Source organism: Oryctolagus cuniculus, chromosome 9 (genome assembly GCF_051225735.1).
Source record: "Oryctolagus cuniculus isolate XC-2025 breed Fujian yellow rabbit chromosome 9, ASM5122573v1, whole genome shotgun sequence".
In the NCBI taxonomy this organism is placed as follows: Eukaryota; Metazoa; Chordata; class Mammalia; order Lagomorpha; family Leporidae; genus Oryctolagus; species Oryctolagus cuniculus.
In genome coordinates, this window is record NC_142875.1 from 1,989,053 (window position 1) to 2,016,377 (window position 27,325).

Here is a 27,325-nt window from a genome sequence, read left to right on the forward strand (position 1 = left end):
CGGGGGCCCAGGCCACACCCCACAGCTCACTCACCAGGCGCGGCCTTGGGGACCCTCTGCGACCTCTCCCGGGACCGCCAGGCCCAGTCAAGCTCCAGAGCCCTGGCCTTCGAGCTCCAGATGGGAGGCCCCTGGCGCCTGGGGCGGTCGGGCGCTTGTCAGCTCCCGGGTGGGGACCACAGCCGCACCCCTTTCCCCTGGGGCACCAAACGTCCCGAGATGCCCACGGGCACAGACCACTGTCAGGACATCGGTGTCCAGGGCCTGGCCCGACGTCTATACCAATGCACAGTCCAAAGCCGACGGCCAGAGGCCACCCGGGGTCGGGGGGCACCCACCTCTTCGCTGCCCTGCTGCTCTGTCCCAATCTCGATCTCCCTTCTCCCGACTTACGAGACACAGACCACTGCTCACGAGCCTCAACTCTCGACCAGAGGCAGGAACCTCCAGGGCCTGAGCCCAACACGGGCGCAACGAGCACTTTAACGAAGTCACCCCCAACGCAGTATCACTCCACGACTCTCACCATACTGCCAACAAGACCTTACTCTCGGTGCTTAGTGATTATGTTAGCCAATCGCTATTTTTTAAAAAGATTTTTATTTATTTGAGAGGCAGAGTTAGAGAGAGAGAGGGAGTGACAGAGAGAGAGGGGCTTCCATCAGCTGGTTCACTCTCCAAATAGCCCCAAAGGCCCCAGCTGGGCCAATCCGAAGCCAGGAGCCAGGAGCTTCTACCAGGTCTCCCATGCGAGTGCGGGGGCCCAAGGGCTTGGGCCATCTTCTACTGCTTTCCCAGGCCACAAGCAGGGAGCTGGATCGGAAGAGCAGCAGCTGGGACTTGAACCAGCGCCCACATGGGATGCCGGCACTGTAGGGGGAGGCTTAGCCCACTATGCCACAGCACTGGCCCCCAGTCACATACGGAAACTGTAATCCTGACTCATAGAATAATCCATGGGGAATTTAACAGCGTGACCGTCAGTATGTATAGAAGTACTTTGGTGAGATTTATTTATTTTATTTGAAAAGCAGAGTGACGGGGGTAAGAGGGGAGAGACATACAGGAAGATTTTCCATCTGCTGGTTCACTCCCCAAAGACCACCATGGCCCAGGCTGGGCCTGGAACTGCCGGGTCTCCCACGTGGGTGCAGGGATCCAAGCACCCGGTCCATCCTCCGCTGCTCTCTCGGTGCATTAGCCGGGAGCTGGACTGGAGGTGGAGCAGCCAGGCCCGGGAGCGGTGCTCGTGGGATTCTGGTGTTGCTGCCGGCTCAGCCGCCGCACCACAATCCCGGCGCCTTCGCACAGGTATTTGAATTGAACAGAAATACGATGGGCCATCAAGAAGTATGGTAAAGCCTAAGTTACACGTCACCCAAAGATAAAACGCCGAGAGCTCAACGGAATGACAAAGGGAATGATGTCCAATTTCCATCCATCCATTCAGGAAAAGCTACAGGTGGACGGGAGTGAGCAGAAACTGCGCTGGTATTTTACACCGGACCTTCCTAAAGGTACTGCGGCCACCTTACTTTAAAATGTTGACAGCGAACACAGCAACAGTTAGATTGTTTGCATCCATTGCTAATGAAGATACCGTTTCTGGAGCAGGGGTTGGGGCACAGTGGGTGAAGCCCCCACCTGGGATCCCGGCTCGAGTCCCAGCACTCTGTTCCCCACCCGGCCTCCTGCTAATGTACCTGAGAAGGCAGCAGGCAACGGTCCAAGTGCCCGGGTCCCTGCCTCCCACCGGGGAGACCTGGACGGAGCTCCTGGATCTCGGCGCTGGACTGGCGCGGCACCAGCTGCCATTTGGACTGAGCCAGCAGAGAGACACTCTCTGCTTTCTGTCTTTCTTTCCAGTAAACAGACGAACCTTAAAAAAAAAAAAAATCCGAGTATTTCTGGACACGCGCTTAGGAACGAGCGGGTGACTGGGGGTGTGCTGGGGTTCTTCCTGCCGCTTGTGCAGGGTGCGTGCCCCTGAGGGTCGTCACCAGGCCGTCTTCCTGTCTGGCTGTGCGGCATGAGAGGGAGCAGCAGTGTGCTCCGGGCTAACACCGGGCTTTCCGGGGCCGGCACAGGATGGAAGCCGCCTGCGAGGCTGGAGGTGTCGCACGGGGGCGTTCCCTGGTCCCAGAGCTCCTGGGGTGGGGCCCGGAAACATATCGGGGCGAGCGCCCAGCGCCCCTCTCCCTGGAGCTCAGCAGCTGGTGCAGCAGCCCAGGAACCCTGCAGCTCAGGAGGCGTGGACTTGGACAAGCACCGCCTCCTGGGGGCAGGGCCCTGGGGGCCAGGGCGGGGCCTGCACACCAGGTACACAGGAAGCGAGGAGCTGAGGATCAATGGTTCCAAAGCCGGCAGAAGACAGCGGGGGCCCTCAAAGAGGCCATGGGAGCTGAAGCAACGGAAACGGAGCTCCCGCAACTTCCGCTCTCCTGTCCTGTCCCAGGATGCACTTCCAGGACTGCAGATGGGGGAGCCCCCACGGCCCAAGGTCCTGCCTGGCCCAACCACAGGCCCCGGCTCCTCCTCCACCCCACACCCTTCTCCGTCCCCTCTGGCCTCCCCACCTCCCTTCCCAACTCAGCCGCAGGGAACGAATGGGGAACAGACGTCCATCAAACGCCTCCTGCCTGGCGGCTTGCCTAGAGCCGGCGCCTGTGGAATCACACGCAAGACCCGCCCCCAGATGAGCACGCCTCCTGCATGCATCTGCAGCCAGGGCGGGTCTTAGCTACTGCACTGAAGACACACGTGCACACGTGCACGACCGCAGGCTTGCACGCTCACACAGGCACCCCCTCACACACACTCAGTTCACTCACCTTCCCTTTTGCCTCCTACACAGGTTTGTGGCAGAAAGAGCACCGGCCTTGCCCGGCAGGCAGTGGACAGGGCATCTCTCCGACTGCCGTGCAGGGTAATGGGGTGGGCTGTGGACGGGCATCTCTCCGTCTGCCGTGCAGGGTAACGGGGTGGGCAGCAGGGGAACAGGCCATTCTGGGGGCACCTGCTTGCCCAGAGAGACAGTGTCTCCAGGCTCAGGGAGGTGACTGCCAACCCCTTAGCCCCTCAGGGCAAGGCAGGTAGAGAGACAGGCACTTTGGAGCACAAAGCATCCTAGCCAGCCCCCGGGATAAGGCAGGCCCCGGCTGGACACAGGGCGGACAGGAGGCCCAGGAGCGGGCAGCACGGACTCTGGTTTGCGCGGAGAAGGGAAACTGGCATGGGCCAGACCTCACGGTGCACAGCCAAGCACACGGACTTCCCGCAGCCGTAGAAAGTCGCAAAAGGACGGGAGGCGGGGACAGAGGGTCAGTGTGCATGTGAGCAAGGTCTCCGGCCGCCTCGTGGAGATGGACAGACAGGCAGCGGGGGAGATGCAGGATCAGCCAGGATATTGTTTCCATAACAACCCAGCGAGGGCAGGAGGCGGCTGGGGCCGGGGGCCGGGAGCAGAGGTGGACAGGAGCAGGTGTCCCTTCTCTCCACACCGCAGACCGGGCCCAGAGAAGTCACACACCCAACGTCTCCCGGCAACATGGAGGGTGAGCGAGTGGGCAGCCCCTCCTGGTGTAAAATTCCGCGGTGGGCCCACGGTGCTGCAGGCACGGAAGCCGTCTCATCGTGCGTCCTGCCCGGATGGTCTAACCTGCTTTTCATTAAGGTTCGGTAAGAGCACCTTCAGAGATTTAAGGCAAAGCTGTAGATGATGTCGTCTTCCTACATCTAGAATTCAAAGAACGTGTGAGAGGGCTGCGTGGTGGCGCAGCGGGTAAAGCCACGGCCTGCAGTACCCGCATCCCACACGGGCCCCAGTTCCTGTCCCGGCTGCTCCACTTCCGATCCAGCTCCCAGCTAATGCACCTGGGAAAGCAGCAGAAGACGCCCAAGTGCTTGGGCCCCGGCACCCACGCAGGAGACCTGGAGGAGGCTCCTGGCCCCTGGCTTCAGCCTGGCACAGCGCCGGCCTTTGCAGCCATCTGGGCACCTGCAAGGGGCCGTGGAAGAGGCGGAGCTTTAGTCTGTGTCTCTGGGGGCAAAGCCCTGAGCGGGTTGTGGGGTTCCGGGTGGGGGCCTGGGTGAGCTGTGCGAGCAGGGGGCTGTGCTGAGAGGGTTGTGGGGTTCCGGGTGGGGGCCTGGGTGAGCTGTGCGGGCAGGGGCTGTGCTGAGAGGGTTGTGGGGTTCCAGGCGGGGCCTGGGTGAGCTGTGCGGGCAGGGGCCTGTGCTGGGCAGGTTGTGGGGTTCCGGGCGGGGGCCTGGGTGAGCTGTGCGGGCAGGGGCTGTGCTGAGAGCCAGCCTGTCCCTGAAGTGCTCTCAGGTGCTTGTCTGCCTGGGCTGCTCCCACTCAAATGTGCCCCCAGCCGTGGGGCCGTCTGGTGCAGGGTGTGGCCAGAGCCGAGCGGATGGCGCTGCCGGGCCTCGGACACAGGGCCCCCAGAACGGAGCTGCACGCACCTCATTGCACACAGACCCAGCTGCGGGAAGTCCCTGGAGCAGAGTCCCAGCTCACCCCCATCAGGAGGGACTACCAAACGGCTCCTCCAGGAGGCGCCACCGAGCAACGCAGGAGTGTGGCTGCCACGTGGAAGCTCGGACGCCCAGAGAACTGAGAGACTGCCAGGGACACACAGCCGTGGAGGAGCGAGGCACAGCTGCCGGCGCAGACGCCACAGAGAGAGCAGACAAGAAGCAGGACACCCACGTCAGTGCCCCCAGAGTCCCAGACCACACCCCCAGCCCCTGCCCCTCCCTGACCACACCCCAGCCCCTGCCTGACCCCACCCCTAACCCCTCCCTGACCACACCCCACCCCTGCCCCTCCCTGACCACACCCCCAGCCCCCTCCACCTCCCTCATTGCCATCCTAGGAGGACCCAGAGCTGGCAGGACGTGGGCTGTGGGGTTGGAAAGTGCCTTTGATGATGGCTGCTATTATTATTATTATTATTATATTTCCTCATGCATCAGCATTCCTTACCAAACACCACAGAGATGCGTGACAGAAGAATCACCCAGGAGGAGCACCGCAGCGCTCTGAGACGCGTGGTCTGTGCACGCAGGCCTGAGAGGGAGCTCTCCCGGTCACCACGGCTGGGCTGGGGCCCAGGGCGCCCCGACCTCCGTCCAGACTCAGCTGCGGTGTGCGAGAGGAACTGCCCGCCCAGTCAGCCGACCTCGGTCAGGGGGAGACCGTCCATCACACGGGGCCCCGTCCAGCCAGCAGAGAGCCTCGGCCCCGGGCGAGGGAGCTGTGCCCCTGGCCACCCCGTCAGCCGCACGGCCACGGGGGCAGAATCCTACAGGGCCCACGTATGTCTGTGCACACACATGTGCCGCTGGCTCGTGTTCCCGGGAGCGCCTTAACACACAAGTGCATAAACACACGCACTTCCACAAGACAGCGTCGCCTGGCTGGGCCCGGGCCCACCCCAGGGGGTGAGGGGCCCACCACGCTGGTCCCGGATCAGGGCGCCCCCGTCCCACCCTGCCTTCACCACACAGAATCCACACACCTGCTCGAGGGTTGCCGACCTATTCTCCTCTGTCCCCAAGACCCTCCCCTTCCCAGGGCAGGCACAATACCCCCGGGCCCCCCGCCCCCCGCCAGGCCCACTAAGGGCCCCTCCCTCCACAGAGGAGCTGAGGTCCCAGCCCCCGCCCGCCCCGGCAAGGACTGCCCAGGACGCCGGCTGCCCTCCCCGCAGGGCCTGGACGGGGCTCCCAGGTGAGTGGACGCAGCCTCACACCTGGGCCGCTCGCACGGCTCACGTCACCACCAGGACCCAGCCATTTATCACAATGTTGATCTTTATTTTAAATATAAATCAGGCAATCACTTATGTCTTTTAGGCTCTTTGTATTTATTCAGGAATATTTAACAGTAGACAAAAGGTGACTTATTCATTATTCATCCCGAACAAGGCAAGTGTGGCAATCTGAAAAGGCTGACATTTGAGCTTTTTGCCAACACTAGCAAAATTATATCCTTCCCATTGTAAATCAATGAAGTAGAATCATCGCGCACAAAGGAATTAAATTGCCTTGTCACTTTAATAAGGCCACCTTATATACAACCACCCAGCACCGCCATTGTGCGGAGCCGGTGCAGGCTCGGCTCGGTGCAGGCAGCCGCCTCGGGTGCCAGCGGTGTTCCCGCCTCCCGCGCTGCGTCCCAGAGGCTGGGGTGCGACTTGCGGTCGGGCGCGGGCGCGGGCACGCACCGCAGCCAAGCAGCGTCCCCGCCACGGGCATCTTCCAGACGCGGCTGCCCGGGCTCCTCCCCAGCGCCCTCCACACAGTCCCACAGCACCGCTTCCCACTCTGCCGCCAGCATGCACACGCGTGTGCACACAGGTGTACACGCTCACACACTTGACAACTATTCACTCACATCTGCATTTAGGTCCAGATTTTCCACGTACCAAGAACGTATTTTTTAGACAGTTTTATTTATTTTGAAAATTAGATGTACAGAGGGAAAGGGATCTTCCACCTGCTGGTTGGCTGAAGCCAGCAGCTTCCTCAGGTCTCCCACGTGGGTGCAGGAGCCCGAGCACTTGGGCCGTCTTCCTCTGCTTTCCCAGGCTACCACAGAGAGCTGGATCGGAAGTGGAGCAGCCGGGATTCAAACCGCCGCCCACATGGGATGCCGGGTGGCAGGGGGTGGCTCCACCCCCACCCAGTGGCAGCACTTTTGTAAGGACAAATGACAGCCCCTCACAGTGAGCACCCTCCACAGACAACGAGAAAGACACAGCCGAAGGGAACAGACGGAAACACGGGAGAGAGATCGGGGCGCCTGATCGGGGCGCCTGGCCCCAGCCCTCACCTGCGACTACAGAAACACAGGCAGGCTTAGAACACGGGGCACGCGTGCACACACAGCGGCCTGCCACAGCTCGGGGCCGGGTTCGAACCCTGCTCCTGCTTCCCGCTGGGCAGACCTGCTCAAGGGGTGCCGTCCCTGTCACCCACGGGGCAGACTCACACTGGGCTCTGGGCTGCTGGCTCCCACCTGGCCCAGGGCCAGCTGTTATGGGCGTGAAGGAGTGAACCACAGATGTGGTCCTTTCTCATTCTCTCTCAAATCAGCAAAATAAAATAGATTTTAAAAAGAATAATTTCAGGGCCGGGTGCTGTGGCCTAGCGGGTAAAAGCCGCTGCCTGCAGTACCAGCATCCCATATGAGCACCAGTTCTACTCCCAGCTGCTCCACTTCCAATCCAGCTCTCTGCTGTGGCCTGGGAAAGCAGTGGAAGATGGCCCAAGTCTCTCAGCCCCTGCACCCATGTGGGAGACCTGGAAGAAGCTCCTGGCTCCTGGCTTCGGATTGGCACAGCTCCAGCTACTGTGGCCATCTGGGAGAGTGAACCAGCGGGTGAAAGACCTCTCTCCCTCCCTCCCTCTCTCTGACTCTGCCTTTTTTTTTTTTTTTTTTTTTTTTTTTTTTTACAGGCAGAGTTAGACAGTGAGAGTGAGAGTGAGAGTGAGAGAGAGAGAGAGAGAAAGGTCTTCCTTCCGTTGGTTCACCCCTCAAATGGCCGCTACAGCTGCCGCTGCACTGATCTGAAGCCAGGAGCCAGGTGCTTCTCCTGGTCTCCCATGGGGTGCAGGGCCCAAGCACCTGGGCCATCCTCCACTGCACTCCCGGGCCACAGCAGAGAGCTGGACTGGAAGAGGGGCAACCAGGACAGAATCCGGTGCCCCGACCGGGACTAGAACCTGGTGTGCTGGCGCCACAAGGCAGAGGATTAGCCTAGTGAGCCGCGGCGCCGGCCTGACTCTGCCTTTCAAATAAACCTCAAAAAAGAAAAATAAAAGAACATTTCACATAAAAAACCCAAGAACTGGGAAAGCATCTGGTGCAGTAGCTGAGGTGCCTCCTGGGACGTCTGCTTCCCTCGTCAGAGGCCTGGGCCGCGTCCTGGGTCTGTGTCCGACCCAGCTCCCTGCTCACGCCCACCCAGGAGGCCACAGTGACGGCCCCAGTGGTGACAGCGCAGTGCTGGGTCCCTGACTCGTGCCAGGGTTCCCCGCTCCAGGCTCCAGCCCGGCCCAGCCCCTGCTGTTGTGGGCACTTAGAACCAGCAGACGGAGGATCTCTAATTCTCTGCCTTCCAAGAAAAATAATTTTAAAAGCTCAAAACCATAAAAAAAATTTTCAATACTAAAATACATGGAATGACAGTTGACTGCACTCGGACACTGAGGCGAAATCAACACAGATTAAACTGTGGGCGTGCGCGTGCGGCCTGATGGTTAGACCTGCCTGTCAGCATGCTGGGAGCTGCATCGGTGAGCCGGGGCCCAGCACAGGGCCCTGCCCGGGACCGCAGCTTCCTGTAACGCAAACCCGGCAGCAGGCAGGGTGAAGATTCTGCCACCCACGCAGGAGGCCTGGATGGAGTCCCCACACCCGGTTTTGTCCTGGCCCCACCCTGGCTGTTCAGACATCTGGGGAATAGACAAGTAGAAGTAACTGTTCACGTTCTGTCTCTCTCTCCTGTCTGTTTCTAAAATAAAATGAATAAATAAACCACGGGGTGCCCTGGAAATATGTGTGCAACCCAGTGTATGTGAAGGGACTCTGGGGATAGGAATACAAATGCAAGAGGATGGATATATAGAGAGAGGGGCCGGCACTGTGGTGCAGCAGGTCAAGCCTCTGCCTGCAGTGCCGGCATCCCATACAGGTGCCTGTTTGAGTCTTGGCTGCTCCATGTCCAATCCAGCTCCCTGCCATTGTGCCTGGGAGAGCAGTGGGGGGTGGCCAAAATACGTGAGCCCCTGCAACCGTATGGGAGACGGAGGAATCTCCCCGCTCCTGGCTTCAGTATGGCCCAGCCCCAGCTGTTGTGGCCACCTGGGGAGTGAACTGGTAGGTGGAAGGTCTCTCCCTCTGTCTCTCTAGTTAACTCGCCTTTCAAATAAAATACACTAATCTTTAAAAAAAAAAAAAAAAGAGGAGAAAGATTGTTAAAGCATCAAAGAGAAACAAAGGATGGAGAAGACAGAAGGAGGATCCAACACGCGTATAACTGGAGCTCAAAGAAGAAAACAACCAAAAGGAAAAAACAGCAAATACTTGTAACTAGGCTCCAATAAGACTACAATCTAAGGACATAACACTGGTCAGGGGAAACTCTGTGGCTTCAAGTAATTACATGAATAATGAATTACCTGCTCAAACCCAATGGAGAAACCAGACGGATGCTTAGAGAGGAAGTGGGGCACAGGTGCACCGGGTGTTATTCAGGCGTAAACAAGAAGGAAGCCCCCATCACATGCGCCTACAGGACTGGATCCAGGGGACGCAGTGGTGAGCAGGAAGCCACACAGAGGGACACGCGTGACCTCACTGACGAGCCACAGCCAGAACGTCTCTCTCAGGACAGCATCACCCTGCAGTAGCAGCAGGGCTGGGAGGTGGGGGTGGGGTGGGGATAGGGGACGGGGTGCCGGGTGTGTGACTCCTAGGGTTCTGTGGCTTCCCTGGTTGACAACAGTCTGTTGAAAATTTCAAAATGGCCACAAGAATGCTACGGATATGCAATGTAGTAAAGAAAGAAAACTGGATTTGTATTTCCTACCGTTACCCATGTAAAAAATCCCAAGTAAAATATTCGCAAACAATCCAAAAATACACTAAAAAATAGCACCTCATGTCCAGATAAAACGTAATCCAGGAACGTGAGGCTGGGGTGTGATTGGAAAATATAATTTCTTATACTAATAGTAGGCGCATGGAAACGATTCTATAATTTTCTCCATTATAAGAAAGAAGCACATATTTACACGTCTGTACCTATGTACATGTGTGTGTGGCCACATGTGTCTGTGCACACACATACATGGGTATGTATGAAATCGCCTTTAAGCTGCCGTGTCTCTGGGTAGGGAACCAACAGGGGCCAGAGACAAAGCAAGGACATGCACCGCCCGCTCAGTTGTTTAGCGCCGGACGGCGAAGACGATGAACGCAATCAGATGAGGGAAAAGCACGGAAGGGATAAGAATCTGGAAAGAAAGCGCATTTCATTTCAAACGAGGAAATAATATTTCTGGAAAACCCAAGAGATTCAATAAACATGACAAAAACAATTCAAAAATTAGCAGAATGTCAAATAAGCCATAGAAATCCGTACGGGGTGTGGTCTGACGAGGAGGGGGAGAGAAACTCACAATGACGAAGGAAACAAAGGAAAGAATGGAGTCCTTGGCCCTCAGCTTAGAAACCTGCAAACTCACGCGAAGACAACCTCGGACCACGTGGAAGGAACCAGGGAAAGACTGGGACGGAGGGGAGGCGTCTCTCCCTGGAGGGCAACTCGACGTCACCCCAGAGGTGCCCACAGGACTGAGACAGCTCTCCCCGAGTCTCACGTGGACTCTGAAGCCGACCCTAAAGTTTACGTGAAAAAACCAAACGTGCCTCAACTGGACAAGCCCAGAAAGAGGGGCCATGAGGGGGCACCACACCCTGCAACACTAAGAGGTTGCAAGAGTGAGAACAATCACATTGGCAAATAAACACCCCGAGGAGTGCGACAGAATCAAAACCCACGAGACAAGACAGGATATGACAAAGGTGTCGTCTCAGACCGCTGGAAGAGGTGGCTCTCAGGTGGGAGAGGACATTGTGGTCCCTGGACGGCCAGCTTGGAAAGGTGGGAACAGACCCAGACCTCACACTGTCCACCAGCACGGACGCCAAGTGCACCGCTGATCCGGAGCCAAAGTTCCGGAAGAAACACGGGGCTGCGTCCTTTTACGACCCGGATGTTTGGGCTTTGCTGAATCTCTCCACGGCTTCTCATTCGCAGGCAACAAAAGCAAACGTCGGTTTGACTGTAACCCTCTTAACTCCTGACAGGCAGCAGGCACAAAGCCCAGCAACAAGACACACACTGGTAGAAAGCACACATGGCTCCACTCAAAGCCCAGGGCTCCTCCCAGCACGGGAGGCGGCGGCCACCAGCTCACGGAACAAATCTACGCCTGGATCTCAAACGGGTTTGCACCAAAATGAATCATCTTTTGACTCCATTTTTCCAGAACTTTCTGCAGCGCCCTCATGCCCTCAAGGAGAGCAACAAGCAGATCAGACATCCACAGGGCCTGCATGTGCACACCGGCTAGGGTGGCACCTGCAGCGCCGGCATCTCATACAGGCACCAGTTCCTGTCCCGGCTGCTCCACTTCCAACCCAGCTCCCTGCCGATGTAGGGAAGGCAACAGAGGATGGCTCAAGTGCTTGGGCCCCTGCACCCATGGGAGACCCGGAGGACGCTCCCGGCTCCTGGTTTTGGCCAGCAAAGCCCTGACCACTGCAACCATTTGAGGGGTGCACAGCAGATGAAAAATCTCTCTCTCCATCTTCCCCTCTCTGTAATGCTACCTTTCAAATAAATAAATGGATCTGAAAGATTGGTCTATAAAACGAGATTAAGTGGGGCCAGCACTGTGCTGTAGCAGGTAGAGCTGCCGCCTGCAGTGCCGACACCCCATATGGGTGCTGGTCCAAGCAGTATATTACCTTTTGTGGATGCAAGAAAGTTAAATAAGAAAAAAAAATGTGTCTATGTAGCTTGATCTTTTTTTTTAATTTGAGCAGCAGAGAGACAGAGCACTCATCCTCTGGTTCACTCTCCAAGCTGGAAACCTGATCCGCGTCTCCCCCGTGAGTGGCAGGGCCACCGCTGAGAACTCCCAGGGACTGCGTGACCGGGGAGGGAGCTGGAGCCGACAGGGACTCGGCTGCTCCGGCCCGGGCTGGCCTCCCCCGGCACCTGGACCAAGCCTCCAGCGCTGGGTTAAACATCTGCTCCAGCACACTGCTCACAGGGACGACCACACACACAGGAAGAAAGCAGCTATTGTAACTGCACAGGTGGGTGGGAAACAGGGTGGCGATGGGGGCCCCGCTCTGATGATACCCTTCCTCACACGTTAAGGACGAGGTGGTGACGAGGACGAAAGCACAGCCCACAACAAAGTGACCGTCACGGCTCCTCGGCCTGACGACACAGCCACACAAAAAGGGGAATTAGAGGTAGAGAATCCCCACCCGGCCCCTCCGTGGGACACTCCGTGCGCAGTATGCCAAGGACAGCGCTGCCCACAAACCTCGGCGTCTCCCTGAGAGGTGGCCGTTGGCAGAGGTGGGTCCGTGCAGCTGTCGTGAAAAGAACATTGATGAGACCAAGATCGGACAAAGATTGGAGAAACCAAGATTCTCTCCGTGCGGATGGGAAATACCTCCACAGAAATGCCAGTGTGGTATCGGGATGGGGTGTCGCTCCCCGTCTTCGTGGAGGAATGACACAGGACCCTGCGTTGTTCTTTCGTCTGCTCGGCCCTTCCGGGTTTGCTGCTGGTTCTTCCCGGGTTGGCTACCGTCCCTTCCACCTCTGTGGAAGGGCGGTTCCCCCTGGCCACTTTCCCCACTTCCGCAGGGGAGCGGCACACCGCCGGCCGGCTCTCTCTCTCGGGGGCTGCTCAGATGTTATTCGGATGTTCCCCTTAGATGTTCCTGGTGCATGTTGTCTCTCTCCTCCTTTATAGTCCTCTTCCACCAATCCCAACTCTGCTACCCACACGCCGAGTACGCTGCTCTCCTCCAATCAGGAGCAGGTCCCACAGTTTATTGGTTGAACTGGAGGCAGCTGTGTAGAAGCTGTTTCCTCCTCTCCCAGCGCCATATTGTGGGAGAGCAGATGCATAGAGTAAGTCTTAATTCCAGTAACTTAGTCTAGTCCGAGTCGCTCCCCACAGATCCCCCTTTCTTTTTATTTTTTGGCATTGATACGCGCCTGTCTTCGGTGCCCCGCGGCACACACTCTGCTCTGCTTGCTGGAGTTGCCCACAGGTGCTTACAAGCCCTACCAATCAGGCAAACCGAATCCGGGTCCTCTCTTCGCCATGTTGTGAGGAGGTTTTTAGGCGCTGATGCGTGCCTGTGTTCGGTGCCCTGCAGCGCATGCTCTGCTCTGCTAGGACTGCCTGCAGGTGCTTACAAGCCCTACCAATCAGGCAAACCGAATCCGGGTCCTTTCTTCGCCATGTTGTGAGGAGGTTTTTAGGCGCTAATGCGTGCCTGTGTTCGGTGCCCTGCAGCGCATGCTCTGCTCTGCTAGAACTGCCTGCAGGTGCTTACAAGCCCTATCAGGCAAACCGAATCCAAGCCCTCTCATTGCCGTCTTGTGGGGAGACTTATTAGTGTTGGTTTGTGCCTATCTTCAGTGACCTGCAGCTCATACTCTGGTCGAGCTGCCTGCTGGTGCTTATCGCCTTACTAATCAGGCAGACCGAATCCAAGCCTTCTCATTGCGGTATTGTGGGGAGACTTATTGATGTTAATTCGTGCCTGTCTTCGGTGACCTGCGGCGCATAAGCTGCTAGCCGCCCGCAGGTGCTCACCACCTCCCTAATCAGGCAGACCGAATCCAAGCTCTCTCATTGCCATGTTGAGGGGAGGCCTTATTTTTCTCTATTTCTCTATCTCTGGGCATTCCTATCTCTCCCATTTTACTTCTATCTGCCAGCATTCCTATTTCTCTCATTTTACTTCTAAACTTCTGTTTCTCTTATCCCCACGGCTTCCCGGCGCCCGCCCCAAGGCTGCTTCTCGGTGGCTTCCCGGCTCTGGCCGCTTCAGCCCGCGCTTCTCTCATCTGCGCGGCTTCCCGCGCGCACTCCGCGGTCTCCGCGCCCTTCGCGTCCGCACCACGGCCTTGCACTAGCCCCACGTTCCCTATCTATTCACGCCCTGTGCTCTCTCTGCACGCGGCGGCTTCCACGAGTCACACAGCGTAGCTTACGTTTCCGCCACCGGTTGGTTTACTTTTCAGTCTAAGTTCCCCGGGCTAACCTGACAAAATGCAACCTATAGCTTACGTCTCCGCTCCCGGTTTGGCTTCCCGTCTTTTGCTCCTCGGGCTAATCTGACGGATTCCAACCTGGCCCACGTTTCTGCCTCTGGTTTAACTTTTCGCCTTTTGCTCCCTGGGCTGACTTAAAGAATTCCAACCTGGCTTATGTTTCCGCCTCGGCCTGCCCCCGCAGCTTCAATTTCCCTAACATTTTTCTCTACACGGTATGTTTCCCTAAGTTTTCTTCCAACAATACTCCTCCCTCATTTCTCCTGGCTTCTCCCCACAGTCCGTATCCGAGTCTGTTTGTTCTAGCTTTCACTTTCGCTTTCGACCTTAGAAATTTCTCCCAGCTTCCCCCCGTAGTCCGTATCTGAGTCTATGCCTAGGCTTTTGATAGCTTCTTCCGGCACCTTTTCCGTCCGGCTTTTCCCTAGGCTCTTTGCTAGTCTCTCTCTCCGGTATTTTCCTACTTCTTCCCGTTTCTTTCCTCCTAAATTTCCTATGCGAGTCACGGCACCATTATGTCGCTCCCCCTCTTCGTGGAGGAACGACACAGGACCCTGCGTTGTTCTTTCGTCTGCTCGGCCCTCCCCAGGTTTGCTGCTGGTTCTTCCCGGGTTGGCTACCGTCCCTTCCACCTCCGTGGAAGGGCAGTTCCCCCTGCCACTTTCCCCACTTCCGCGGGGGAGCGGCACACCGCCGGCCGGCTCTCTCGGGGGCTGCACAGGTGTTCCTCTTAGATGTTCCCGGTGCATGCTGTCTCTCTCCTCCTTTATAGTCCTCTTCTGCCAATCCCAACTCTGCTACCCACACGCCGAGTACGCTGCTCTCCTCCAATCAGGAGCAGGTCCTGCTGTCTATTGGTTGAACTGGAGGCAGCTGTGTAGAAGCTGTTTCCTCCTCTCCCAGCGCCATATTGTGGGAGAGCAGATGCATAGAATAAGTCTTAATTCCAGTAATTTAGTCTAGTCCGGGTTGCTCCCCACAATGGGGTTAGGAAGAGTATGTCACGTCTCGCTCTGTCCACTCAGAGGGCCAGAGGCTACCCTCCACCCCACCCCACCCCACCCCACCCGCTGGGCGCTGCTCCGGGGAACCAGGATCCGCGGGACATGCGCTCACCCCGGGCCTCAGGCAAGCACGTGAGCCCGAGCTGTGTTTCACGTGACGGCAGAGAGAAGCCAGAAGCTGCCCGGGACACAGCTGGGGGAGAGAGCCGATCGGACAGGACCAGGAGGGGATGGAGGACGCGCGCTTGGGAATCCTCATGTCTGGAGGGAAGCGTGTTACGGAGAGGCGAGAGGAGGGAGTCAGCGCGCAGCACGTGTGGGAGTGACAGGGAGAGCAGTGTCCTCCAGGTGTCACTGGGCACCCGGACCCCCTGGGGAGCAGGAAGTCCACACAGCAGCAACGTTTCCACCCCACAGGTCCTCGCCAACCTCCAGGGAAGAGGCGCTGGGCTGGCAACCCCTGGCCGCCGTCCTGACCAAGGGTGGACACAGCGAGTGGCCATGCAGGAAGGAAGGACTGGCCATCGCCCGGGTGCCAGGGGGGCGCTGGGCCCGGACCCTCACTGAGGAAGCCACTGCCCCGTCAGGACGGCGGCCCCAGTACATCGCCTGCTGGCCCGGACCCCACAGCAGGGGCAGTGGGGAGCGGGGTGGTCCCAGCCTCCGGGAACAGGCGAGGAGGTGGCAGGTGCTCTTCCAGACGACACATACTATGGCGACACTGTAGACCAGAGTGACGCGTGCTCCCCAGGCGTTTCCAGATTGAGACTATGACATGAGGGACAGGGACAGGGGGTGCCTGCACAGGGGTGCACACTGCGTGTGGGGCGGCAGCACAGCTGCTGGGGAGCTGTGAGCGCGGCTGGGGTTACGTCGCTCCGGGAGGCGCGCGCTGAAGCCCTGCAGCTGACCCGAGACCTGCATGTACGTGTGTGAGTGAGAGAAAGGAGGGGGGAGGGAGAGAGAGGGCAGAGAGAGAGAGGGAGAGAGACCGAGCACACAGGGAGTGTGATCCACACGCAATACGCCCGTCAGACCAATTCAGAACACAGGAGCCAGAGCACCTGGCTTCACAGCCCACACCTGTGCCTTGCTGCACTTGGGGGCCCCCACGTAACCTCTCAGTGCCTCTGCGTCCCCCAGGGCTGACCACCAGCCCTCCCGCTGGGCCGAGACAGGTGTCGCACTTCTGAGAGTGGCTGGCATGGAGCCGGTGCTGGAGAGCGAGCCACGGGCGGGCAGAGAGCTGAGTCGCCGTCGGTGAAGACGGTTCAGGATGTGGACCCCAGGGAGGCACCTGGGGAGCAGGAGGGTCGGGCCATTGTCCGTCTGTCACACCTGGCTCCCTGAGGCCCTGAGAGGGGTCATTCTCACAGAAGTGCTAGTGGAGGCGGGGGAAGAGAGGCGGCAGGCAGGGCCGGGCAGCAAGGCGGCCAGCTTCAGTGGGCTGTCATCCGGCAGATCGGGTGGGCACCTGTCCAGACAGAATCCCAGAGACGGTGTCTGGCCATCCAGACCAGGGCCAGCAAGGGTCCATGGTGAGGACAGCGCACCTGGTGGGCCGGGCGGGCGTCACAGGACAGAGCTGAGCACGGTCCTCACTCAGACCTGGGCAGCTACGGGAACGGGGTCCAGGTCTCCCCACCCGTGCTGCACCCCCCACCCCCACCCTCTTCTCCTGGACAAAGGCCAGGAGTGGGAGAGGTGGACGTTCCCCTGGGATTTACTGTCCAGTATCACTGGGCTGGGCAGACGCCTTCCCTGGGGGCAGGCTGGGGCCACCTGTGCAGCTCCCCGGGGGTGGGCGGGACTCTGCTGCCCCCCTCGCCACAGGGGCTGCGTTATCCTCAGACCCCTCCCCCACACAGGCTAATTGGTAACTTCCCACCCAGCAGAAGCAGCAGGGGTCGCAAGGTGCGACCTCTGTGTCCACGAGGGCGGACAGGAGCAGCCCGCATCCCCAGGGAAACACGGGGCGAAGGAGTGGAGCAGTCGCAACAGACAAAACCCCACCCCAGGGCACAGGGCAAACAGCAACAGCCTGCCACACACCGCCCCCGCCCGGCCACGGGCAGCTCTAGGGCAGCCCCCGGGCCCCAGCACCAGTGTCCACGCACACGGGACCAGGCCAAGGCTAGCGTGGGACCCACAGCCCAGGGAGCCGAAGCCGGGCCTGTTCCCTATTGACAAGCACAGGTGCAGGTGGCTGCAGCCCCCAGCTCGTCCTGCTCCCAGCATCTCACCCCGGCAGAGTTTCTAGAATCACCTGCCGGCATCACGGGCAGAGTGGTGTGTGGCGACCCGGTTCCCGGCTCGGCTTACGCGGCTGCCGTGGCTGGGAAAATGTGCGTGCCAATGACCTTCTTCCGAAGGGTATGTTAAGGAGACGAAGCAATTTTCTGTAATGCGGTTGTCATGGTGATCGGCCCTTTAACGGGCGGGGAGAAGCGAGGTGCATCTGTAATCAGCGGAGCCGCTCCAACAAAGGTTTTGATGAAGCAACATTTGGGATGAATTTGAAGCTGCGTCTTCACAGAAAATCAACCAGAAAGAAAGGGACCTGGGAGCAGCCAGGGCCGCGGGGCCGGGGAGCGGAGTGCCCAGGACAAAGGCAGCCGCCCCACCCCGGGGAGCGAGGGAGGAGCCACCCGTCCTCTCAGGGCCTGCTGGCCGGAACTGCCTTGGGAATAAAGGCCCCAGCACCAGGCGCCAGCTCCTCCCGGGCAGGGGCAGGCGGCGCCAGAACCCGGAGGTGGCTTTGGTCAGAAAGAAGCGAGCTCTGCAGTAACAGTGAGTGACTTCCTGCCCATGGACGCAGCCTCCACCCCACGCGGGGGATGTAAGCATCGGAGTCGACAGCGCCTTAACTCATCACACAGCCCGCGGCACCCCACGGCAAAGCCTGCGTCCACAGCGGCCTGGACGGGGAGTGTACCCAGGATGTTCGCGCAGTGTCAAGTCCCACCCCCCCACTGCTGAGTCAGGGGCAGCAATGGGGCTGCGAGAGGCATCGGACCCCAGAGAGAGGCAGAGATGAGACGCAGACCCTCCCATGACCCGCAGCCTCTCTCCCCGCAGGGGACACGACCCCTCCCCTGTGACCACCCCACACACCCACAGGACACGACCCCTCCCCTGTGACACCCCCCCCACACCCACAGGACACGACCCCTCCCCCTGTGACACCCCCCCACACCCACAGGACACGACCCCTCCCCTGTGACCACCCCACACACCCACAGGACACAACCCCTCCCCTGTGACCCCCTCCCCACACCCACAGGACACGACCCCTCCCCTGTGACCACCCCCACACACCCACAGGGGACACGACCCCTCCCCTGTGACCACCCCCACACACCCACAGGACATGACCCCTCCCCTGTGATCAGCCCCACACACCCACAGGACATGACCCCTCCCCTGTGACCACCCCCACACACCCACAGGACACGGCCCCTCCCCTGTGACCACCCCCACACACCCACAGGACATGACCCCTCCCCTGTGACCACCCCACACACCCACAGGACACGACCCCTCCCCTGTGACCCCCCCACAGGACACGCGGCCTCTCTCCCCACGGGGGACACCAGTTCAGGAGCTCATCCTCTCATCCTTTGGCACTGCCCACTGCACCGCTTTGCCTGCATTTGAGGTGCATGGAAGTGGAGAACCTCTGACCACTGCTCTGACCACGAGGCCCTGGGAGCAGGGACGGGGCAGGAGGGCGTCAGGGCACCGGGACCCCCTCACGGCAGCCTCAGGGCCCAGTCAGCTCAGCAAACAGAAGGGCTCATCCCCACAGCAACGCCGGACGCCCCACCCCGCTGCACACGGGCACGACACACACCACTCCCCACCCCACGGCCCCAGCGAGGGCTTTGCTCTGCCCCAGCGGACAGCCCACTCTGCCCGGGGCGGGGCCGTGTGTGTGCGTGTCGACAAAGCTCCAGGCGGAATCCTCGGGGTCCATGGGTCATGGGCAGAGCATCGGGTCGTGAGCCAGCCTCGCTGGGGCCACTCCCGGTCACAGGAGGACCCCGAGGTGGAAGCCCTTCCCTGGGCCGCGAGACCTCACCCGAGGCGGGGAAGCAGCCCGCAGGGTGTCTGGGTGCTCGGGGGCCGTATCCCAGGGCGGCCGCCCGGGACAGCAGCGGGGGCCCTGCCGGACATGGGTGTCCGCCTGCTGGCCGTGTCCGAGCCAGCGCTGTCTCACCCACGCCTCCCACAGCCGCTTCAGGTTGGACTCGTGAATTTCTGGTTTCCTCTTCCGTCTTCTTCCCCAGGATATGAATTCCAGAAGGCAAGCATTTCACCTGACCTTCAGCCTGTCCATCACCGCCTGTCTCACTCACTCCACCTCCCCCCAAGCCAATCTGAATACACTTGTTCAAATCAGTGTAGCCTAGGAGTCATTAAAGCTGATCAGGAAATCCAGTGTGCTTAACATGAGGGAAACCTCTGCAGGGGGGAAGCCCTCTCCCACCGAGTGCCTTGTGCTGGTGTCACCATCCTCGCCATTTTGCCAAGGCTCTCCCCCAGCCAGCGGCCAGCGCTGCTGTCCAGTCCTGCCCCACCAGTCGCTGGGGTTCCCATTCCAGAGGGGCACACAGGTGACCGAGCTGACCTGTGAGCGCTCACCTCCCACTCGGGGTCGAGCCAACCGCATGCCGTCCCCGGGTGGTGCTGCGCTAGCCCCGCCCCCTCCACAGCCTCCATTCTTCCCGAGGCTGACGTCCCTGGCGGCTTCGGGCCCCCACGTGGGACATGAGCCTCTGCTCAACATTTCCAACCACTGCCGCCGCCGGCCCCCCGGGAGCCCAGATGACCCCCTGTTCAACCTGGAGCCCGGTGAAGCCTGGCGTGGGAGCCACGGCGCTGCCATGGAAACACCCAGCCGCTTCCCTCGGCCAAAGCCTGGCAGAGCTCACCGGGGATCTGGCCACGCTGTCTCGCTCAGGTGTGCAGCCTGTGAGCCAGGCGTCCCAGGCCCCAGCCTCCCACTCAGCCCCGCCCACTGCCAGGGAGGCTGCGGGCTTCCCTCATTACCTCCGTGTCCACCCAGCAGAGGGGTGTCCCGAGCGTCCGCCCCACCGCGCGACGCTGCAACTCCGCTTATCCAGTGGGATCTCACACTCGACTTTCAGGGATAAACAAAGGTGCTTTTCCCGCACTTTGCAGCTCGTAGTTTGCAAGGTTAAAGCTTGCTCAGAGAAATACCTAAAGCTGTTTCCTGCGTGGAGTGCTTGCCTGAGAAGTCCACTTATCCTGGATTACTTGAGAATGATTTTGGAAACTGAAATATCCACCCCCTTAGTCAGGCAGCTGGCGTCGTGGTGCAGCGGTTAAGCCACTGTCAGCGATGCTGGCGGCCCATATGGGTGCCGGTTCGAATCCCGGCAGCTCCACCTATGGTCCTGCCAATGAGCCTAGGGAAGCAGCAGAAGATGGCCCAAGTCCTGGGGCACTTGGCATGCATGAGAGACTGGATGAAGTTCCTGGCTCCGGCCACTGCAGCCATGTGGAGAGTGAACCAGTGGTTGGAAGATCTGCCTCTCCCTCTCTCTGTTTCTCTTTCCAATCAACGAATCTCAGAAAACAGAAACGAAGGTGACCGGGGCCCCTGTGTGCAGGGCAGGGTGGAACTCCGCACCTCACATGAGCAGGCGAGGACACGCGTGTCCATCGTTACAAGGTGCGACAGGAGAGTGTAACAGAACTCGAGCCCAGATCTCCCTATCCCCAGGAGTGAAGATACAGTCTAACGGCCGCTGGAAGAAGAAAGCCACAGGGCAAACGGGCCTGCCCAGGAGGTCCCCGGCCGCCTGTCTGAGTCTTCTACGATCTTCTTCTATCAGCCCCTTCAGTATGCAGACGGCTCAGAAGTCGTGGGTACAGGGGTGGCAAGTGTGCAAAGCCTTCCCCCTGTGAAATCGGATCAGACTGAACGGAAACGCACAAGACACGACGCAGGGTGCTGGAGGCGCCGGGAGTTAGAGGGCAGCCCAGCGTCCTGCTGCAGGCTCCACTGTTGATGGGAAAAAACTAAAGGACTTGGGAGGGGGCAGCCATGAAAACCAGAACTCGCCCCCAGCCTGTGTGTCCACGCGGCTGTCCCGGGAACATAAGCAGGGACCTGGACGGGAAGTGGAGCGGCCGGGACTTGCACCAGTGCCCATAAGGGATGCTGGCATGGCAGGTGGCGGCCTTACGCGCTACGCCACAGCGCCAGCCCCGAGACTTTAGGTGTTACTTGGTTCCTGTTCAGACGGATTCTGTCTGCACGCTGACCGAGTCCTTCCTCCGCCCTCCGGGTTCTGATGCTGGGCCCACCGCTGCGCCCTTTTATGTGGGTAACCAAGGTTTTCAGCTCCACCTCCATGCCTAAGCTGAGGGGCAGCAACCCCGCTTAGAGACTGATGCGACTGTTTTCCTAAGAACGACCATGACACACTGCACAGAAGCGTTTCTCAATCCGCGACCAGAGCTGGAGAGTCCAACCCTGTTGGCCCATGCACACGCGTGTTGCGTATAAACGCAGCCATGGGCCAGGGCGTGGGGTACAACGTCACGCAGAGCGGCCCATTGGACGGGCAGCCGGGAGTCCTAGGCATGGCCAGGGTGCCCGCCCACCTGCAGGAAGGAACTGGGCCCACGGGTTGTGTCCACGCATGACCCGGGATCCTCCTGCTCACCAAAGTGAACCACCCGTGGGCAGCGGGCACAGCCGACACCTTCACGGCAGGGCTAGTGCCTGGTGGGACAGAGCAGGAGTGGAGCTATGCGAATACATGAGCTGTCAGGCGTGCAAACGGGCAGGTGAGTGGGGAGGAGGAGCAGGCCAGGGCGGGCGGCGTCGGAGCGCGGGGCTGGGAGGCAGCCACAAGGGCGTCTGGGGCAGCGTTTTCCAAGCGGGGGAGGGGGTGCGGAGGCCCTGGCTGGGCAGAGTGGGAGGGGCGCAGGGCCATGGGGAGGACTCAGGACAAGGAGGGACGGAGAAGGCCGAGGCCTCTCCAGGCCGCCGGGGAGACTCATGCGGCCCACGGTCGACTTCTCCCAGAGAAACCCAAGGTTGGCTGGCTGTGTGTGAAGGTCCGTGTGCGTCCACCCGACCAGCAAACTGGACACACAGCACAGAGTCACCTCCACCAAGACAGGGAAAGCGACTGAATCCCAACGTTCATTCCGGATGCGAGCACTCGGCAAACCGGAAGAGGGAGAAACCGCCCCGCCCTGGGACGCACGCCCCGAGAGCAGGCGCACGGCACAGGCAGCCGCCCCGGCCCGCGAGTCAGCTCAGGGAGGGGAGAAATCAGGGTGCCGCCCGCTGTCCGCCCCAGATGGCCACCTCTGCAGAAGACCCAGCGACTACTGCAGAGGAAGTTGAGCAAGGTTGTGAGTTCGAGACCAGCACACAAAGCCGAGTGTATTTCTACACACTGGGTCCTCCGTGAGTCCATGCCGAACACACAGTGTTCTCAAAGCAGGCACGCGTCTCGACATTTTTGCGAGTCAATTCCATTTCCCATGAAAGTTTGTAAACTGGCAACAGAAACCTAAATTTTAGAAATACAGCTTTGAGGCGGGTGGGTTAAGGCCACCAGTGGGGGCTCCCACTCCACATCGCAGTTCAAGTCCGGGCTGCTCCACTTCTGATCTAGATCCCCGCCGACGTGCCTGGGAGCCAGCAGGCGATGCCTCAGGTGCTTTGGCCCCTGCCAGCCCCGTGAGAGACCAGATGGAGCTCCAGGCTCTGGCCCGGCCCAGCCCCGGCCCCGCAGCACCTCCGGAGTCAACAGGCGGGAGAAGATCCCCCCTCCTCCCTCCCCCCCCACTCTGCCTCTCAAATAAACAGACATCCTTTTTGAAAAGGCACAATTTCTAAGGGCACCAAGACTATAAAGCTGTATGGGTGAACAGGTGTGCAAGATACGTGTGCCGAAATCCACAACGTGGCTGAGACCGGTCAGCGTGGCCCTCGGCACTGGGCACGTGTGGTGTTCACCAGGTGAGCCAACCGTCACCCCAGCTCGCGTGCGGGGCACAGCCGTCACTGCAAACGTCGCGGGATCAGCTCCACGTGCGCTCCGGACTGCACGTCGTGACGCAGGAACGCTGAGCGGCCACAGGTGCCCTGAAACAATGATCACCAGCACACCGCCCGAGCCCAGGAAGCCGCGAGGAGAGTGCGGGGCTGCAGAAAGGGGAGAAACGCCGAGAAACCAGACGGGAGTCGAGAGCTAGACCCACCGGTGGCCGACCGACTCAGCCCAGGCGCCCGGCAACTTGGTGAAGACAGTTCCAGAACAGCCAGAGAGCCCCTGACGCTCGGACGTGGGCAGCCGGGACCTGAACCCGCGCTCGGACGTGGGCTGCCGGGACCTGAACCCGCGCTCGGACGTGGGCAGCCGGGACCTGAACCCGCGCTCGGACGTGGGCAGCCGGGACCTGAACCCGCGCTCGGACGTGGGCTGCCGGGACCTGAACCCGCGCTCGGACGTGGGCAGCCGGGACCTGAACCCGCGCTCGGACGTGGGCTGCCGGGACCTGAACCCGCGCTCGGACGTGGGCAGCCGGGACCTGAACCCGCGCTCGGACGTGGGCTGCCGGGACCTGAACCCGCGCTCGGACGTGGGCTGCCGGGACCTGAACCCGCGCTCGGACGTGGGCTGCTGTGTGGCAAGAGACAGCCCTCTGCGCCACGCCGCCAGCCCCGTGGTCCACAAAGTTAAAAACCACTGTACAAAAGGTCTTCAAAAGCTCATGGGAAATAAAACGTTATAAAAACATTCTACATGGATTCCAAGAGATTGAGTTTAGGCTTTGAGTTCAACTTTCTGTCAACCTTTTGCGGTCTCCTGGGCCCCATTATATCCAGATTGGGAACTTCTCTTGGAAAGACTCCATCCGATAAGGGGCTCCAAACAGAGAACGTTCTGGAAGAAGTATATACAAAATGCTTCTCTGGGAGAAACAAACAAAAAACAAGACTTCTACCAGGAGAAAGCTGAAGGCTCGGTTAGGGAAGCACCCACTAAAACGATGGGACAGATCTGAGTTCACACGCCACCCGCAAAGCACAGGTGCGCCAGTCACCCGCTGCAGGCCACTGACCTGCGAGTGAAAGCCACAGCGTGTGGCGTCCAAGACGGCCGCGCCAAGTCCTGGCAGGGAGGAAGGCCGCTCTCAGGCACTGCCGCGGGAAGAGGCGGAAACCAGTCGCTGTTTGCTAGGGAGGTTCGGACACACCTGGGGAGGCCAGGCTACGCCCATCCCCCCTGCTCACGGCAGCCTCACCTGCTGTTACTAACCCCGCGTCAGCCAGCAGGTGAGCGCAAGCACGGTGATGGTGACCTTCCCAGAGAGGAAGCAGCCACTGGGCAACACGCCAGCAAGGTGCGCTCCAGAACACACGTGCTGGCGGGAGACGTCGGAGAGAGAGGGCACCTCCCGTCGCAGTCCACCCACCCAGAGAGGATGCAGGCTGGCTGCGGGGACGGCGAGCAGGTCGGGGGTGCCGGGGTCGGCCAGCGGGGAACTTCTGGGGTGAGAGGCGTGTGTGTCCGGCTGGACTGGGGTGAGACTCTCACCAAGAACCGCTCTGCAAAACCAGCTCAGGGCCAGGTGTCACGTGCGCGTGCTCCGGTGTGTCAGTGATGCCGCAAGAGACCGGCGCCCCCCCCCCAGCCACCGGGTGCACGGGCGGTGCTTGCCGCTCACGTCACTACCTGCTTCCCCAGCACAGGTGTTGGCGTGCCGGGCCGGCCAGGTGAGGACAAGTGCAGGTGTGATCAGCAGGGCTCCTTGACTCAGGTCAGCTGGGGGCGGCCACGTCCAGCTCCCAGCGTGGAAGACACTTCGCAAGGCAGCCATAAGGGAGACGGGAAGCCGTCGGCCCTGGCGCGTCCCTGGTGAGCTGCCGGGTTTTTCTGGCACCTCCTCACACTCAGGACAGCGTCCTGCTTGGGTCCACGTGGCCGGCAGCACTGGGGCAGTGGCCCCGGTGAGCAGGGCGCAGCAGACAGTGCAACGCGCTCCGCAAGACGCACCTGGGGGAGGGGCTCGGTGCACCACACACCGTGCAGGTCCCGAAGCTCACTGGGGTTCCAGGGGCCCGGCAGGCCCACCACGCGGGGGTGCACTCGAGTGGCAGGTGCTGCCGCCGCCCTCGGCTCTCCCGGAGTCCCTGCCCAGGAGACCCCTGCCACCCTGCCTCCCTCACCCAAAGTAAAGCAAGGCTGCCGAGGCTCCGCCCCTCGCTCCGCCCACTTCTACAGGTGCCTCCTCCCTGAGTCAGCTGCAGGCCCTTAGCCTCGGCCACCTTCCTGGCCAGGAGTGGGTGAGGGGCCTCCTTGGGGTCCATCTCGAGGGCACATGGCTCCAGGTGGGCCCGGCGCCCTCACTTGGCGTGTGAGCACAGGCAGCGTTTGCTGGCGTGACCGGCCGTTTGCTCCCCGGCTTTCGGATCCATGCAGAGACCAGGGCCCTCGTGCTGTGGCCGTCCCAGCAATACCGTCCTCGCTGTGCGATTTTTTAAGAACGCTTCCTAACAGGACTCTGACATTGCTGAGTGACTGTTGCCAGCGTCCGTGTTTCGCCGCCGTACAGCGTGAGCCGTGTTGCTGGCAAAGCTGCCGGTTCTGCGGACACCGCCTCCTCTCTTGCTGGGACCTCGGCAGTCCCAGCCGGTGTGCAGCTGCAGAGCAGACCCAGTGTGCGAGTGCCGCGCCCAAGAACGGCCGTGGGGGAAGCAGGGGCAGTCCCCGTGGCTGTAACCGCTCCAGACCCGCCCCAGCGTCCAGCTCGCCCTTGTGTGCACACAGGTCGCCGGCTGTGTCCCTCACACTCAGCCGTGAACCCTCCCCCACCAGACTGCCGTCTCGGGACGGGAGACTCCCAGGCCTGCAGCAGAGCCTGGGTGCTGTGCTTGTCGGAGCTCCAGGGCAAAGCCAGCCCTCGGCATAGTGGCTCTGAGCCCTGCGTCCCAGAGACAGCCACCTCGGCCCCGAGAGAGAGAAGCCTCTGACCCAGCACGTCAGAGCCACAGCAGGGGCACAGACACGGTGGGACCTGACCTGCCCTCACGGGGACGGGGAAGCCCCACGGGTGCTGCCGAGGCGGTCCCAGTCCCAGCCCGAGGGCCCAGGACCCAGGCAGCGGCCGGCGTGAGCCACGCTCCGAGTCCGAACCCAGAGACAGCTCAGAGACAGGAAATTCTCGCCGGGCCTCGGCTTCCCTCCAGGCCCGTCCCACTGGGGAGAGGGCGTCTCCCGGCCACCCACGCCCTGCTGCTTTCCCTGACGCCCAGGGAGCCTCTGTCACCCGAGGCCCGCCCCAGGGGCACACATTTGCCACTGCCCACCCAGCTCCTGCTGGGCTCTCCAGGGCCTGTGGAGCCGCCTGGGGCCTGAGGCCCAGCAACGAATGACCCAGGCCCAGGCCGATGACCACACCCAGGCTGGCCGACATCCAGGGCAAGCCTTCCTTTCGGAAAACATCTTCCACTGGGCTTCAAGGGACACAGGGCACTGCACGCTTCTGACTGTGGGTGCCCAGGGTCCCCCGCAGGGGTCCCATGGAGGCCGTGGCCGTCCCTGGGCAACCCCGGCCACTGGCTGATGCAGCAGGTGCCAGGACCACGCCGCTACTACCCAGGGCTCCCCTTGGGTGGGGCCTCTCAGACCCACGTCCCGCCAGTCTCCTCCTGTCCCTCCACGTGGTCCTGCCTCCATCCGCCTCTCCACTCACGCCAGCCCGGGCTCTGCGTCCTGGGGACCCAGCCGACAGCGTGGCTGTCCCTCGTCCCTGCTGGTGCTCCACCTGGATGCCTGCACCCACTCAGTCAAAGGCAATTCTGGGGGACGGCAGCCTCTCCCCAGCCCTGGGCGCCCCCACGTCCAACACCATGGGCACGGGACCACCTGAGTGGAAGGACGCCACGCCCCCACCCATCCTAGGCACTGGCCTGGGCAGCCCTCAGAGCTCAGGGCAGAGGGCATATGGGGATGGGGTCTCGACAGACGCCCCCAGGAGCTTGCCCCGGGCTGCAGCACGCACCACACGGGTAGCTGAACGTGCTCCGTGTCACTTGGCTGCAAGGTGACCACCGGGTCCCAGTGCCACAGCAGCCACCACCAGGAGCCTCCCGGCTCAGCCTCCTAAGCAGCTCTGCCCCGCCTCTGCCCCCCGGCCCCCACCCCAGGCGGTTCACCGCAATGCCCCCGCCTCTGCCCCCCGGCCCCCACCCCGGGCGGTTCACCGCAATGCCCCTGCCTCTGCCCCCCGGCCCCCACCCCGGGCGGTTCACCGCAGTGTCCCTGCCTCTGCCCCCCGGCCCCCACCCCGGGCGGTTCACCGCAGTGTCCCTGCCTCCGCCCCCCCGGCCCCCACCCCGGGCGGTTCACCGCAGTGTCCCTGCCTCCGCCCCCC

General features: G+C 60.9%; 1 protein-coding gene across 5 annotated transcripts; it reads right to left on the minus strand.

The window, feature by feature from the left end:
* Nucleotides 1–22,730: 22,730 nt before the first annotated feature.
* LOC149124492 (uncharacterized) lies at nucleotides 22,731–27,049 on the minus strand. 5 transcript variants are annotated; one of them, XM_089303382.1, is made up of 3 exons: nucleotides 24,625–27,049; nucleotides 24,194–24,313; nucleotides 22,731–24,089 (listed from the first exon to the last, which is right to left on the minus strand). In XM_089303382.1, the coding sequence occupies exon 1, from the start codon at nucleotides 26,363–26,365 to the stop codon at nucleotides 25,430–25,432; it is 936 nt and encodes a 311-aa protein (XP_089159508.1). In that variant the 5' UTR covers nucleotides 26,366–27,049; the 3' UTR covers nucleotides 22,731–24,089; nucleotides 24,194–24,313; nucleotides 24,625–25,429. The 5 variants fall into 5 exon arrangements, with proteins under 5 accessions (XP_089159508.1, XP_089159510.1, XP_089159506.1 ...); XM_089303384.1 differs by having other exon boundaries at nucleotides 22,731–23,090; nucleotides 24,011–24,089; nucleotides 24,194–27,049; XM_089303380.1 differs by having other exon boundaries at nucleotides 22,731–24,313.
* Nucleotides 27,050–27,325: the final 276 nt, after the last annotated feature.

What these genes read in the sequence shown, in the direction of transcription:
- LOC149124492 (XM_089303382.1), bottom strand. Translation starts at nt 26,365, where the DNA reads ATGTCGGCCAGCCTGGGTGTGGTCATCGGCCTGGGCCTGGGTCATTCG.